Below are 15,797 nucleotides of genomic sequence, written 5' to 3' on the forward strand. Positions count from 1 at the left end.
TTCATAGTGAAATCCTCCAACTTAAACTCCATGCTGCCACCACCACAAAAGAAAAAAACTGCCAAACAGACAAGTAGAGAAAAAACACTTACTTACCAAAACCATGCTGACGAATTCGGCAAAAGAGTTAAGAACGGACCAGCCCCCAAATCTATGTTACGCCCGGCCTAGGGGATACCGGGACATAACACGATGTGAGTTTTCTCAAAAACTCTCCCACTCTCAAATAAATCCAGCAGTCCACTGAATGCAATTAAAGGAAACCATTTATTTTCCAAGTTAAGTCAAAGTAACTCTGTCCAACACTATAATGCCCAAAATAACAAACAAAAACGCTAAAGTAGCCCTACTATTTCCTACCCAAACAAAACCAACAAAAGACAGGTATTCTAACCCTGGTCTCCTAACATAAACAGGAGAAAACATAAGAAAATAACTGGGCTTCTTACCACAATGAAGAGTATTTAGTACTCAATATTTACAGTGCAAGTAAAGTCACAAAAGTTCTTACTCAAACTAACCATTTGTTCTACACATCTTAGACTTCTTACAAATACAGAGTTCACAACAATGAGTGCTGGTTTGGGAGTGGCAGAGATGGAGAAGAGCTCTCGGCTGCAGTCAGTGTGAGCTTCATATACTCTTCCCGGAAGGACTGGACCAATCCAGGAACATCAATTCACTTCGAATGGACCAATCCCATGGATCCACCTAGACTCCACGCCCACTCCTTTCTCTATCACATACACACACATACACACCAAGAACTGGGGAGGAGAGAGCTAACAAACAACTCACAACAAACCTTACAAATAATGACCCAGGGTCATAACATTAGTAACCTGTGGATGTGGTTGTATCCCCTGTGCTAGATCGCTTTGCACCCGTTTAATTGCCACTGCTGTAGAAGGTAAACAGGATGTTAAACAGATGATGCCCCTCCTCGCCACAGGCACTCTGGAGAAGGAAGAACATGAGTTCTTGCAACAGTATGATCTCTAGAAGAGATCAAAAGGGGGAATTGTGAGGGGTCAAAGATAAAAGATAATCACTGGTGTAAAGACCGTGAAAATATTACTGAGCATATACTGGTGTAGAGACCATATATAGGAGGTGAAATATTATTGAGCATACGCTGATGTAAAGGCCATATATGGGAACGAGCTGAGCAGCAAGAGTTACAGTTGAGAAGGGCGTAATCAGACTATATAACCACTGCATGTTTCCTTGTTTTCAGTTCTGTGGCTGCATGCATTAGAAATAGTGTCACAGAACTCCAGATATATCTGACTGTATTTGCTCATGTAATCTGTTTTGCTGTGGAAACAATAAAAGTATAGAATCTTCAATAGGCTACTGACTGATCTCTTCAAATAAACCAACTCGGGGGGACACAGGTGAAGTTCTTGTCCCAACAACCCAAACCAGCGCCTTATGAGATGGTGTCTTTTTCTTCAGCCATACCACTTGGACATCCACCATGTTAAGGGTGTAAATAATGTTTTGGCTGATACATTGTCCAGAGGGCTACCACACTAAAATATAACAAAATAAAGTCCAGATTCTCGTATAAGGTCCCATGATTCTCCTTCAGCACTTTGTCCTTTCAAAATAAAAGCCCTGAAACAGCAACATCATCTTAAAATGGTTGTATACAGCTTCAGGCACCAATTGAGGTAATTTTTAATGTCAGCCATGGTGTCTGCCCCCAGGACATGGTGAGACTTTCACAATAAAAGTCTACAGCTATTTATAGAACAATATTACATTTTTGTAATGTTACAGCCCCCGGCCTCTTCGCTCCTTCTCCCTCGGCATTTTGCTGTGGTTCTTTGTATTCCCCTCGTTCTGTGTCTGTGTACTGTTGATTGTGTGCGTTTTCGACTATGAGAATCAACATCCGACCGTGTCCAGTGGAGCTGTCCCCTAGGTTCTTGCCGTTGGCTGAGGGATCTGCGACTCTGCAGCTGTGACGTCATCATCCATGGACCGCGCCTCCTCACCCGATTGGCTTAGCACCTGAGCTCTCCACCAACCGGTTACGTCCACACCTCCGCACGCCAGTACTTAGGGAGTGCTGATTCCCAGTGCTGGGAGCAGACCCTGGGCAATCTCTTACGATGCTTTGGTTATTGTCACACATTGTGTTATGGTATGAGCCGACCAGGGGTCGTTTGCCCCGTTGTATGTTCTGGATTGTGTGTGTGTGCTGTGTTATGTGTGTGCTGGCTGTACCTTCTTATGGGCAGTCTGGCTCGTAGCGATGTTTTAACTTAGGAACTGCTTGGAACATGGTGGCTTTGATAGCCGGTTAACCCTTTTGTTAGCTTGTGTATTGTACTCAGCTTGTAGCTGAGAGTGGTATGCATCTCGTTTATTAACCTTTACGGTGTTACGGGACTACGTTCCCACCTTTCGTTCGTTGTTTTGTTTTGTGTTGTTTTTTTGTTATTGTGTTGTTTTCCATTACTTGTACTAGTTATTGGTGATATGACAAACTCTGGTGCTTTTGGTTCCTTATAAGCCGTTGGCTTTGTTCTTTTGTTTACCTTGTGATTTATGTTGGTACCAGAATTTGTCCCTCCCTTAGTTATTGTTATTGGAAAGCTCAATTTTCTTTGGATCTGTGAATAACAGATCTTGCCTTTTAACACCTTGGCTCTTATGTTCCTCCAACCTTACCCCTAGCATTTTTGGGTTGTAACAGTAAAGTAATAAGGAATATTCAAAATAAAGTCCAGATTCTTTTGTAAGGTCCCATGGGTCTCCTGCAGCTCTTTATCCTTTCAAAATAAAAGCCTTTTCATAGCATTTTCTCAAAATAAAAGCACCCTCACTACAGTTTGTATTTCTTGATTATTCCAACTGTGTCAGGTGATTCAAAACGTGCTTCTGCGATGCAGTTTGCCTAAGCTTTTTGTGGTGGTCAGCAATCCCAACGCAATTTCGTCAGAAAGTGCATCGTCTAGTTATTATTGTTGGGATTGCTGTGCAAACAAGATATGTTCTTCGTTTTTTCTCTTTATTATTATTCCACCGTTTTTCGGTCACTATCCAGTCCTACACCATTCGACGTAGAAACGTCATTCAAACACCGTTGCGTTCAGCTCGATGAGGAGAGGGTGGCAATATCTTTTATATTTTCTGAGATATTCCAGGTTTTGTCTGAAAATTTTCCCATAGAAATGAATGGGGGAAATGTTCAAATCCTCTTCAACTTTGTCCTCTTTCAGCTTTAAATGTGTCAGCATACTTTCAGCTAGAAACACCATTTGACCTTTAAATGGGTCAGAAGTTAACACTGTATTCAGCTTTTTGATATCTTTTATGGTTTTTCTTTAATCACAGTCTTTTCTGAATTTTGAATTGGTGTGTATGGGAGCGGAATGTTCACAGCTAGAGTGGTGACATCATCGCTAGAGTGGGAGAAGCTGTTAAGTTTATTGAAAATTTTTTTTGCCTTCATGGCCGCAATTTTGCCTCTTCATACACCATTTTCTCAAAAGTAGTAGAGATTTTTGTCTTCTTTCAGGTAATGCTGATCTCATTTTGACCCATGGTTTTTCCACCAGAGGTTGGTAAGGAAACCAAATGCCATAGGATGTTCAGTGTTTCTAGACAAGCTGCTGAGTTTGTTGCTCTCTGGGTAAGCGAATCACTTTCTCTTGCAAGTGTGTCGTGTTGTGTTGTAGTGTTGTGTTGTAGTTATCAAGCTCCTCTCCTGTGGAACCAGCTCCCAGCCTGGGTTCAGGAGGCAGACACTCCCTGTACTCTTAAGGCTAGACTTAAAACCTTCCTCTTTGATAAAGCATATAGTTAGGGCTGGTTTTAGGCAACCCTGAACCATCCCTTAGTTATGCTGTTATAGGCCTAGACTGCCTGAGGACCATCGGTGCACTGAGCTCCCCTACCCTAACACCCCCCCTTTCCCTTGCCCTCCCCTCTCTTCCTCTCCTCCCACCTCACATGTATTATTGCACCATTGAATGTCACTAACCTTGCTCTCTCTCTCTCCCCTAGTTTGTGCTCCATGTTAAACCTTGGTGTGTGGCAGGACTGTGCTCCCTGTTGGTGTTGCTCTCCGGGTAAGCGAATCACTTTTGTCTTGCAAGCGTGTCGAGTTGTGTGTGTTGTATAGTTCATCTACAGACTAGCAACAGACTAGCTATAGTTTAACAAACCTAAAAACCAACTAAACTCTAAACAATTCATTAACTGCTACAGGAGGCGAGGATCACTGATTTGGAAGCGCGGCTCTGCACCTTTGAACAAAAGCCAGCTAGCTTAGCCCCCTGTTAGCAGGTGTGGAGCCACCGAGCTCAGTCTCAGGGTCTGTTAGCAGTCCAAGGGCAGCTCCGGAGCAACCCGGAGAATTAGCCTGGGTGACGGTCCGACGGAAATGTATTCCTAAGCAGAAGCCCATGCCTATTCAATAGATTTTCCCCGCTCAGCGACACACCCGCTGAGAAACCGGCTCTGATAATTGGTGATTCAATAGTCAGAAATGTGAAGCTAGAGACACCAGCGACCATAGTCAAATGTATTCCTGGGGCCAGAGCGGGCGACATCGAGTCAAATCTGAAGCTGCTGGCTAAGGCTAATCGTAAATACGGGAAAATTGTTATTCACGTCGGCAGCAATGACACCCAATTACGCCAATCGGAGGTCACTAAAATTAATGTTGAGTCGGTGTGTAACTTTGCTAAATTAATGTCGGACTCCGTAGTTTTCTCGGGACCCCTCCCCAATCTGACCAGCGATGACATGTTTAGCTGCATGTCGTCGTTCCGTCGCTGGCTGTCTAGGTGGTATCCAGCAAATGATGTGGGCTTCATAGACAATTGGGCCACTTTCTGGGGAAAACCAGGTCTGGTAGCGAGAGACGGCATCCATCCCACTTTGAATGGTGCAGCTCTCATCTCTAGAAATTTGGCCAAGTTTATTAGCCAACCTAAAGCTAAATCCAGAGTGGGGACCGGGACGCAGAGACTCAGTCTAAAACGTCTCTCTGCAGTTTCCTTAGAGCCGCCGCCCCCCCTTAAACCACATAGAGACTGTGTCTGCCCCTCGAACATATAAATCAAATAAATCAGAAGTTAACAGAAGAAGAACTGTTCATAAAAACTTAATAAAAATTAAGACCACTCCTCTTATTGAACAGAAAAACAGAACTGTCAAATGTGGATTAATAAATATCAGGTCTCTTTCATCTAAATCTCTGTTAGTAAATTATTTGATAACTGATCACCAAATTGACCTACTTTATCTTACTGAAACCTGGTTACAGCAGGATGAATATGTCAGTCTGAATGAATCAACCCCCCTCAGTCATAAAAATTATCATGTTCTTTGAAGCACAGGTCAAGGTGGAGAAGTAGCTGCAATCTTCCACTCAAACTTATTATTAAACTTTAATTCTCAGAACAATTAGAACTCATTTGAGAGCCTCACTCTCTCGCATCCAAATTGGAAAACACAAAAACCAGTTCTACTTGTCATTGTGTACCCTCCACCTGTCCCTTACTCAGAGTTTTTAACTGAATTCCCAGACTTCCTGTCTGATTTAGTGCTTAGTTCAGTTAAATTCATTATAGTAGGAGATTTTAACATTCATGTAGATGCTGAAAATAACAACCTCAGCATTGCATTTAATTCTATATTAGATTGAATTGGTTTCATTCAAAATGTTAACAAGCCCACCCACTGTTTTAATCACACCCTTGATCTTGTTCTGACCTATGGCATCGAAATTGAACATTTCATAGTTTTTCCCCAAAATCCTGTTTTGTCAGATCATTCTTTAATAACTTTTGAATTTAAAATGATGGATCATGCAGCGTTTGGAAGAAAATTCCACTACAGCAGATGTTTATCCGACAACGCTGTTAATAAATTTAAGAAAATGATTCCATCTTTATTTACATCTATGCCAAGTATAAACATAGTGGAGGGCAGCTGCTTCAATCCCACTCCCTACCAAGTTGATTATATTGTTGACAGTGCTGTAACCTGTTGGGACATGAACTTCACCTGTGTCCTGCCGAGTTGGTTCATGAGAAGAGATCAGTCAGTAGCCTATAGAAGATTCTATACTTTTATTGTTTCCACAGCAAAACAGATTACATGAGCAAATACAGTCAGATATATCTGGAGTTCTGTGGTACTATTTCTAGTGCATGCAGCCACAGAACTGAAAACAAGGAAACACAGTGGTTATATAGTATGGGTTAAGCCCTTCTCAAATGAAACTCTTGTCCACACACTTTTGTCGGTTAGCTACTCAACACATTCTTGCCGCACAGCTCGTTCTCATATATGGCCTTTACAGCATATGCTCAGTAATATTTCACCTCCCATTTATGGTCTCTACACCAGTGTATGCTCAGTAATTTTCCACTTCTCATATACATAGGCATACACCAGTGATTACAATAATTCAATCTTTTATCTTTGACCCCTCACAAACCTCACTGTGTGAAACGCTTGATTCTGTAGCCCCTCTGAAAAAGAAGTTAGTGAATCAGAGAAGACTAGCCCCATGGTATAATTTACATATTCGTACCTTAAAGCAGGCATCACGAAGGCTGGAAAGGAAGTGGCGTTCCACAAACTTAGAGGAAATTTTTCTAGCCTGGAAAAACAGTCTACTAACATAAAAAAGCTCTCCGTAAAGCCAGAACTGCATACTATTCATCACTAATAGAGGAAAATAAGAACAATCCCAGGTTTCTTTTCAGCACTGTAGCCAGGCTGACAAAAAGTCACAGCTCTGTTGAGCCCAGTGTTCCCTTAGCTCTCAGCAGTGATGAATTTATGAGTTTCTTTACAAATAAAATCACAACTATTAGAGATAAAATTCAGCAGATGCTTCATATACCTGCAATAAATGAATCTTCTACTACAGTAGCTCTTGAATCATCTGTAGGACCTCAGTTATGTTTAGACTGCTTCTCTCCCATAGATCTCTCTGAATTTACATCAGTAGTTGCTTCATCCAAATCATCAATGTGTCTCTTAGACCCCATCCCGACTAGACTGCTTAAAGACACCCTGCCATTAATTAACTCTTAATTAGACTTGGTAAATTTATCTGTAGTATCAGGCTACATACCACAGGCCTTTAAGGCTGCAGTAATCAAACCCTTACTCAAAAAGCCTAGTCTTGATCCAGGAGTCTTGGCTAATTATAGACCAATATCCAACTTACCATTTTTTTCTAAAATCCTAGAAAAAGCTGTTGCTAAGCAGCTATCAGACCACTAACACAGGAATGAACTATTTGAGAAATAACTCAATATCAGAAATAACTTTTCTAAAATTATACCTACTCTAGATGGCCTCCAGCACTACTGTAAAAATCCTTGGAGTTATTTTTGACCTGGACATGTCCTTTAACTCACACATAAAACAAATCTCTAGAACTGCATTCTTTCACCTGCGCAACATTTCCAAAATTAGGAACATCCTGTCTCAAAATGATGCAGAAAAACTAGTCCATGCATTTGTTACCTCAAGGCTAGATTACTGTAACTCATTACTATCTGGATGTCCCAATATCTCCATAAAAAGCCTCCAGTTAATCCAGAATTTCGCAGCCAGAGTCCTGACAGGAACTAGCAAGAGAGATCATATTTCTCCTATATTGGCTTCTCTTCATTGACTCCCTGTAAAATACAGAATAGAATTTAAAATCCTTCTTCCTTAACCATCCCTTAGTTATGCTGCTATAGGCCTAGACTGCCCGAGGACCATTGGTGCACTGAGCTCCCCCCCCCCCCCCCCCCCCCCCCCCCCCTTGCCTTCCCCTCCCCTCTCTTCCTCTCCTCCCACCTCATGTATATTCCACCATTGAATGTCACTAACCTTGTGCTCTCTCCCTCTCTCTCTGTTCTCTCTGTACCTTCTGCAGATGTCCCTGGTCCTGGAGCTGTATATCGCTGATGTGCAGTTACTGGTCCCACCAACCTGCAGTGTCTATTTGTTGTTTATTGTTGCTGTTCTTTTCTCTCTGCTCTATCCACTCACCCCAACCGGTCGAGGCAGATGGCCGCCCAAACTGAGCCCGGTTCTGCTGGAGGTTTTTTCCTGTTAAAGGGACTTTTTCCTCTCCACTGTCGCCAAGTGCTTGCTCATAAGGGAATTGTTGGGTTTTTAGTTTTAGTTTTTGTAAAGTGCCTTGAGATGATTTGTATTGTGATTTGGCGCTATACAAATAAAATTGAATTGAATTGAATTCCACCAGGTGGCCAAACCCACAGATAGTGACTGCTCAATCTCTCATTCACTCCCATTATAAAAGATATCCAGGTGTTCTGGTGAAAAACACAAATGAAGGCTGTTTCTACTCACCACAAATCCTTCATTTTTGGAATATTTTCACAAGAAGTGGATCAGTCTCTTTGTTGAAGCCTTCTGGCACTGTTAGTGAAAGAATTGTTTTGATTGGTCTTATAGACCTTCTGTATTCCTCCATTTTGTGAGGTGAAGTTTTGTCAGATTCTCCATTCTGCGTGTGCAAAGTGCTGTGTCACTGTCACTCCCCCTCCCACTCTGGGCTTAGGTCACCAACAGCTCACAAAGCAGCAGTATAAGGTACATTCAAAATAAAGTCCAGATTCTTGTATAAGGTCTCATGAGTCTCATGCAGCTCTTTGTCCTTTCAAAATAAAAGCCTTTTTATATAATTTTCTCAAAATAAAAGCACCCTCACTACAGTTCGTAGTTCTTGATTATTCCAACTGCGTCAGGTGATTCAAAACGTGCTTCGTTTGATTAGCGGTCGGCAACGCTGTTTGCCTCGAACTTTTTGTGGCAGTCAGCAATCCTAACACAGTTTCTTCAGAAATTGCATCGTCTACTTTCATCTTATTCTTCCATACGTTTTTTCGGTGTCTAACTTCTTCCACATACTTTGTGCTAGAAAGACCGTTCAGGTATCAAAACGTTCAACTTCTTAAGGACATTTATGCTTGTATTTAACTGTCAGCATACTTTCAACTAGAAACACCATTCGGTCAGAAGGCATTAATCTATTAGTCTTGTATTCAGCTTTTTGATATCTGTTACGGTTTTTGATTAATCGCAGTTTAAGTTTTATGGTGTTTTTAGATCTTTTCTGAATTTTACATTGGTGTATGAGAGGCCTAGACTGCCCGAGGCATCGGTGCACTGAACTCCCCTACCCCTCCCCTCCATTCCCTTCCCCTCTCTTCCTCTCCTCCCCCCTCATGTATATTCCACCACTGAATGTCATTAACCTTGTGCTCTCTCCCTTTCTCTCTCTGTACATTCTGCAGGTGTCCCTGGTCCTGGAGCTGTATATCGCTGATGTGCAGTTACTGGCCCCACCAACCTGCAGTGTCTATTTGTTGTTTATTGTTGCTGTTCTTTTCTCTCTCCTCTATCCACTCACCCCAACCAGTCGAGGCAGATTGCCGCCCAAACTGAGCCCGGTTCTGCTGGAGGTTTTTTCTTCTGTTAAAGGGAATTTTTCCTTTCCACTGTCGCCAAGTGTTTGTTCATAAGGGATTTGTTGGGCTTTTAGTTTTTGTAAAGTGCCTTGAGATGATTTGTATTGTGATTTGGCGCTATACAAATGAAATTGAATTGAACTGAATTGAATTCTTGCTGACACTCTTTTATCACACATCACACCTGACACTTTCCTCCACCCGTTTCAATCTGCTTGCACACGTCTCTTCACTTCTTTTCCACACTCTCCGTTGCTCTGGACTGTTGACCCTAGGTACTTAACATCCACCACCTTCTTCATCTCTACTCCCTGTAACCTCACCTTTCTACTTGAATCCCTCTCATTTACACACAAGTACTCTGTTTTACTGCGGCTAACCTTCATTCCTCTCCTTTCCAGAGCAAACCTCCACCTGTCTAGATTTTCCTCCACCTGCTCCCTGCTCTCACTACAGATGACAATGTCATCTGCAAACATCATGATCAACGGAGACTCTTGTCTAACCTCATCTGTCAGTCTGTCCATCACCACAGCAAACAAGAAGGGGCTCAAAGCCGATCCTTGGTGCAGTCCCACCTCCACCTTGAACTCCTCTGTCACCCCTACAGCACACCTCACCACTGTCTTACAGCTCTCATACATGTCCTGCACCACTCAAACATACAGTGGGTACAGAAAGTATTCAGACCCCTTTAAATTTTTCACTCTTTGTGTCATTGCAGCCATTTGCCAAAATCAAAAAAGTTCATTTTATTTCTCATTAATGTACACTCAGCACCCCATCTTGACAGAAAAAAAAACAGAAATGTAGAAATTTTTGCAAATTTATTAAAAAAGAAAAACTGAAATATCACATGGTCATAAGTATTCAGACCCTGTGCTCAGTATTGAGTAGAAGCACCCTTTTGAGCTAGTACAGCCATGAGTCTTCTTGGGAATGATGCAACAAGTTTTTCACACCTGGATTTGGGGATCCTCTCCAGTTCTGTCAGGTTGGATGGTGAATGTTGGTGGACAGCCATTTTCAGGTCTCTCCAGAGATGCTCAATTGGGTTTAGGTCAGGGCTCTGGCTGGGCCAGTCAAGAACGGTCACAGAGTTGTTCCGAAGCCACTCATGACTTAAGCCACAATGACTTAGGGTCATTGTCCTGTTGAAAGGTGAACCTTTGGCCCAGTCTGAGGTCCTGAGTACTCTGGAAGAGGTTTTCTTCCAGGATATCGTGGTACTTCATCTTTCCTTCAATTGCAACCAGTCGTCCTGTCCCTGCAGCTGAAAAACACCCCCACAACATGATGCTCCCACCACCATGTTTCACTGTAGGGATTGTATTGCGCAGGTGATGAGCAGTGCCTGGTTTTCTCTGCACATACCGCTTAGAATTAACGCCAAAAAGTTCAATCTTGGTCTCATCAGACCACAGAATCTTATTTCTCATAGTCTGGGAGTCCATGTGGTTTTTGGCAAACGCCACAATTCTGTCTCTGAGCTCCTTGGGCAGTTCCTTCGACCTCATGATTCTCATTTGCTCTGACATGCACTGTGAGCTGTAAGGTCTTATATAGACAGGTGTGTGCCTTTCCAAATGAAGTCCAATCACTTTAATTAAACACAGCTGGACTCCAATAAAGGAGCAGAACCATCTCAAGGAGGATCAGAAGAAATGGACAGCATGTGAGTTAAATATGAGTGTCACTACAAAGGGTCTGAATACTTATGACCATGTGATATTTCAGTTTTTCTTTTTTAATAAATTTGCAAAAATTTCTACATTTCTGTTTTTTTCTGTCAAGATGGGGCGCTGAGTGTACATTAATGAGCCATAAGATGAACTTTTTTACTTTTGGCAAATGGCTGCAATGACACAAAGAGTGAAAAATTTAAAGGGGTCTGAATACTTTCCGTACCCACTGTACTTCTCTGTCAACACATTTCCATTCCTATCCTTAATCACCCTAACCTGCTGCACATCCTTCCCATCGCTGTCTCTGCCTCGTCAAACTGTACAAATCCACCTCTCCCTTCACTTTACGCTGCATCTCCCTGTACTCCTGTCTGTTCTCTTCTGTCCTCTCAGTGTCCCACTTCTTCTTAGCTAACCCTTTCCTCTTAACACACTGCTGAACTTCCTCATTCCACCACCAAGTCTCCTTATCTGCTTTCCTCTCTCCAGATGACACACCAAGTACCCTCCTACCTGTCTCCCTGATCACTTTAGCTGTAGCTATCCAGTCATCTGGAAGAACCTCCTGACCTCCCAGAGCCCGTTTCAGCTCCTACCTGAAAGCCACACAACACTCTTCCTTTTTCAACTTCCACCACTTGGTCCTGTGCTCTGCCCTTGTCCTCTACATCTTTTTCACCACCATCCTATGCTGTCTTGCTACAATCTCCCCAACCACTACTTTGCAGTCACTGATCTCTTTCAGGTTGAAACGTCTGCACAAGATGTAATCAACTTGTGCTCCTCCCTCCACTCTTATATGTCACCCTATGCTCCTCCCTTTTCTGGAAAAATGTGTTCACTACAGCCATTTCCATCCTCTTTGCGAAGTCAACCACCATCTGTCCTTCTGCCTGTCCTGCATACCAAACTTACCCATCACTTCCTCGTCACCTCTGTTTCCCTCACCAACATGTCCATTGAAGTCTGCCCCAATCACCACTCTCTCACCACTAGGGATACCCTACGGCTGGATACCCATAGTTTTCCCTGACACAGTCCCTACATTCAAAGTCCCTACTGTAAGTCCTACACTCCTGCCCTTCCTCTTCTCTCTTTGCCTACGAACACGCCTTCCTCCTCTCCTTCTTCGACCAACAGTAGTCCAACTTCCACTCGCAAGTCAACAGCACCAGTGGTGGTCGTTGTTAACCGAGGCCGCGACCGATCCGGTATGGAAATCATGTTTGTGATTCGCATGTTTGATTTGGCTTAAATTTTACGTCGGATGCTCTTCCTGACACAACCCTCTTTATTTACCTGGACTTGGGACAGGCACATGAAGACACTGGATTGTGCCCCCCTGTGGTTGCATTAAACACCCTACCCTTAAAAAATCCTATTTAATCAGGGTGTATTATGTAAGGAGTATTTTTTTTAGGATACTGGATTGTTTTGCAAATGATTTTTAGAGCTGCACTAATGAGTGATATGGGATGATAACTAGATGGGAGTACTGGGAGTAATGGAAGTTCTGTTACCATTCTATAAAATATTGGGGCCTCCATTGTCAATATTTCCTTATAGAATTTTGTCTGACCCCACGTTCTTCCACCAAAAGAGATTTCTGTTGTTTTCACGTTTGCCTCTGGGCACTTTAAACAAAAGGAGAAAGCAGTAAGAAGCTTTGATGTAAACATCCCGTGTAACAAAATAACATACAAAGTTGACAGGAAACCAAATTACTGAAATACATTTATTATGAAAATTTCAAAATCAGAGCCAACACATTACAAAAGTTGACTTTTTAGTTTTATGATTTCAACAAAAGTGGAGAATTTAGCACTTAAAAACTAAAATGCAAAACACTTTTGAGACGTCAAATATTCTGTTTAATGCTCAACTCTATTCACTATTTAAGCTTAATTTGAAAAGTGTAAATTTTAAGCACATACATTTTCACAGCAAAAAAAAGATCCACAGTGCTCAAATAGATGGGATTCTACCCTGGCTTCAACAGCTGTGTGCGGTGCATTTATAGAAAAATTACCAGTAAAATTGCCTAGGACATATCACAGAGCAATATCCCACTGATGTTTCTTTTCAGCTGTTGACTGGGCTCGGTGCACATGCCTAAGAATTCTTCTGTGGTACCTTGATGGTCACCTGACAATACAAAAGCAAGAATTACTCAGTTTGTGTGCTTATAAGGCCAATGAATCTTCATCTTTAAATTTGGTGTCCATTATGTTATTTTTCCCCCACTCTCAATGTAGTAACCCAAATACTTTGAAATACATTATTCAGTCTTCAGTCTAAGTTAGTGTTGGGAAAAATATTATTAGCAGTTACATCCTATTTAGCTTGTTAAATATTGTTTATGCACACATTGTTGCAAAGAGTTATGCAGACCTGACACGCTAAAGAAAGGTTAAAAGCACTGTCTCCACGGTGTGAAGAGACATACAAGGTAATGAAAGGAGCGTAGGTCCCTGCAGAAGGAACACACCGCTTACACTCACACTAATATTGCATACTAATATACCTATGTAGATGTAGATACAGTATTGTTCAAAATAATAGCAGTACAATGTGACTAACCAGAATAATCCAGGTTTTTAGTATATTTTTTATTGCTACATGGCAAACAAGTTACCAGTAGGTGCAGTAGATTCTCAGAAAACAAACAAGACCCAGCATTCATGATATGCACGCTCTTAAGGCTGTGCAATTGGGCAATTAGTTGAAAGGGGTGTGTTCAAAAAAAATCTTCAGCAAAGCTTCACATCTGTGTGGCATGGAGTCAACCAACTTGTGGCACCTTTCAGCTGTTATTCCACTCCATGATTCTTTAACAACATTCCACAATTCATTTACATTTCTTGGTTTTGCTTCAGAAACGGCATTTTTGATATCACCCCACAAGTTCTTGAATGGATTAAGGTTCAGGGATTGGGCTGGCCACTCCATAACATTAATTTTGTTGGTTTGGAACCAAGACTTTGCTCGTTTACTAGTGTGTTTGGGGTTATTGTCTTTTTGAAACAACCATTTCAAGGGCATGTCCTCTTCAGCATAAGGCAACATGACCTCTTCAAGTATTTTGACATATGCAAACTGATCCATGATCCCTGGTATGCGATAAATAGGCCCAACACCATTGTAGGAGAAACATGCCCATGTCATGATGCTTGCACCACCATGCTTCACTGTCTTCACTGTGGCTTGAATTCAGAGTTTGGGGGTCGTCTCACAAACTGTCTATGGCCCTTGGACCCAAAAAGAACAATTTTACTCTCATCAGTCCACAAAATGTTCCTCCATTTCTCTTTAGGTCAGTTGATGTGTTCTTTGGCAAATTGTAACCTCTTCTGCACATGCCTTTTTTTTTTTTTAACAGAGGGACTTTGTGGGGGATTCTTGAAAATAGATTAGCTTCACACAGATGTCTTCTAACTGTCACAGTACTTACAGGTAACTCCAGACTGTCTTTGATCATCCTGGAGCTGATCATTGGCTGAGCCTTTGCCATTCTGGTTATTCTTCGATCCATTTTGATAGGTGTCTTCCGTTTTCTCTCTGGTTTTGCCCTCCATTTTAAGGCACTGGAGATCATTTTAGCTGAACAGCCTATAATTTTTTGCACCTCTTTATAGGTTTTCCCCTCTCCAATCAACTTTTTAATGAAAGTACGCTGTTCTTCTGAACAATGTCTTGAATGACCCATTTTCCTCAGGCTTTCAAATGCATGTTCAACAAGTGCTGGCTTCATCCTTAACCCTCTGGGGTCTGAGGGGGTTTTTGGGGCCTGGACAAATTTTGACATGTCCTGACATTTGTGCTTTTTTTAGTGTTTTTTTTAAACATATTAATGTCTAAAGTCTAATAACACTGTAATCAGCACAAAATTGGCTACAATAATATGTGAGCAGCAAGTTTATACATGATTGTGTTTTTGAGAAAAAAGTGTTTATGCATGGTTAGTGCAAAACTACAATTTTTTACTCACTGAAATAAGACCATAAAACACAAACAGAACATTGGTTCACAAGACTTTGGAGACCTGCATGTTGTAGGCTAAAGTGTTTACTTCACAGTGCTGTGAATGTCATCTTGTTCACACATTCACAGTAAACAATACACTGATTTAAATTTTCTAAGACTCTTTTTGTACTGAAAGGCCATATGCAAGAGGGTGTGTCTGAGGATGAATAGTCATGTGATTTACCTGAGAACACAAAAGACGCACTGAACGTCCAGACAAAGGCGCGCATAATGAGCCTTTCAGTCAATGTAGATGGGACGGATTAGTGCAGCACAATACAACACAATGAGGAGCCAAACGATCCTCATTTGAGTTAAAATCAGTGTTTTTACTCTGAGGACAAGCTAAACTATTTGTCTCTGTGTGGAATATAAGGAGCGCCGCTTCACGTGCGTAACGCGTCATCATCCAAACGCGCAGAAAAAGTGAGTGAATTCTATGATGAAGTTTGATATTTTGTGTCATTTCTCGGGGGTGTGCACATATTTACCTGGTTCACCTGAGATTATTTACATGTGAACAGTGGACAGTGTACAAGGCGGGACCGCATTACCTGTAATGAGGTGAGAAAAACGGACTTCTCCTTTGACGCATCTTTTCCTGATAAGGCCGAAACAA

The 15,797-nt window shown here is 41.8% G+C and overlaps 1 protein-coding gene across 2 annotated transcripts in view; it reads right to left on the bottom strand.

Annotated features, from left to right (window-relative positions):
* Positions 1 to 12,876: 12,876 nt before the first annotated feature.
* Positions 12,877 to 15,797, bottom strand: part of LOC113122362 (aldehyde dehydrogenase, mitochondrial) — a 36,088-nt gene continuing 33,167 nt past the window's right edge. For both annotated transcript variants that reach the window (XM_026293661.2, XM_026293660.2), the window contains one exon: positions 12,877 to 13,300. In XM_026293661.2, the coding sequence (XP_026149446.1) occupies positions 13,268 to 13,300 (33 nt within the window). In that variant the 3' untranslated portion in view covers positions 12,877 to 13,267. The remainder of the gene's footprint in view (positions 13,301 to 15,797) is intronic.

This window comes from Mastacembelus armatus, chromosome 16, assembly GCF_900324485.2.
Source record: "Mastacembelus armatus chromosome 16, fMasArm1.2, whole genome shotgun sequence".
Taxonomy (NCBI): Eukaryota; Metazoa; Chordata; class Actinopteri; order Synbranchiformes; family Mastacembelidae; genus Mastacembelus; species Mastacembelus armatus.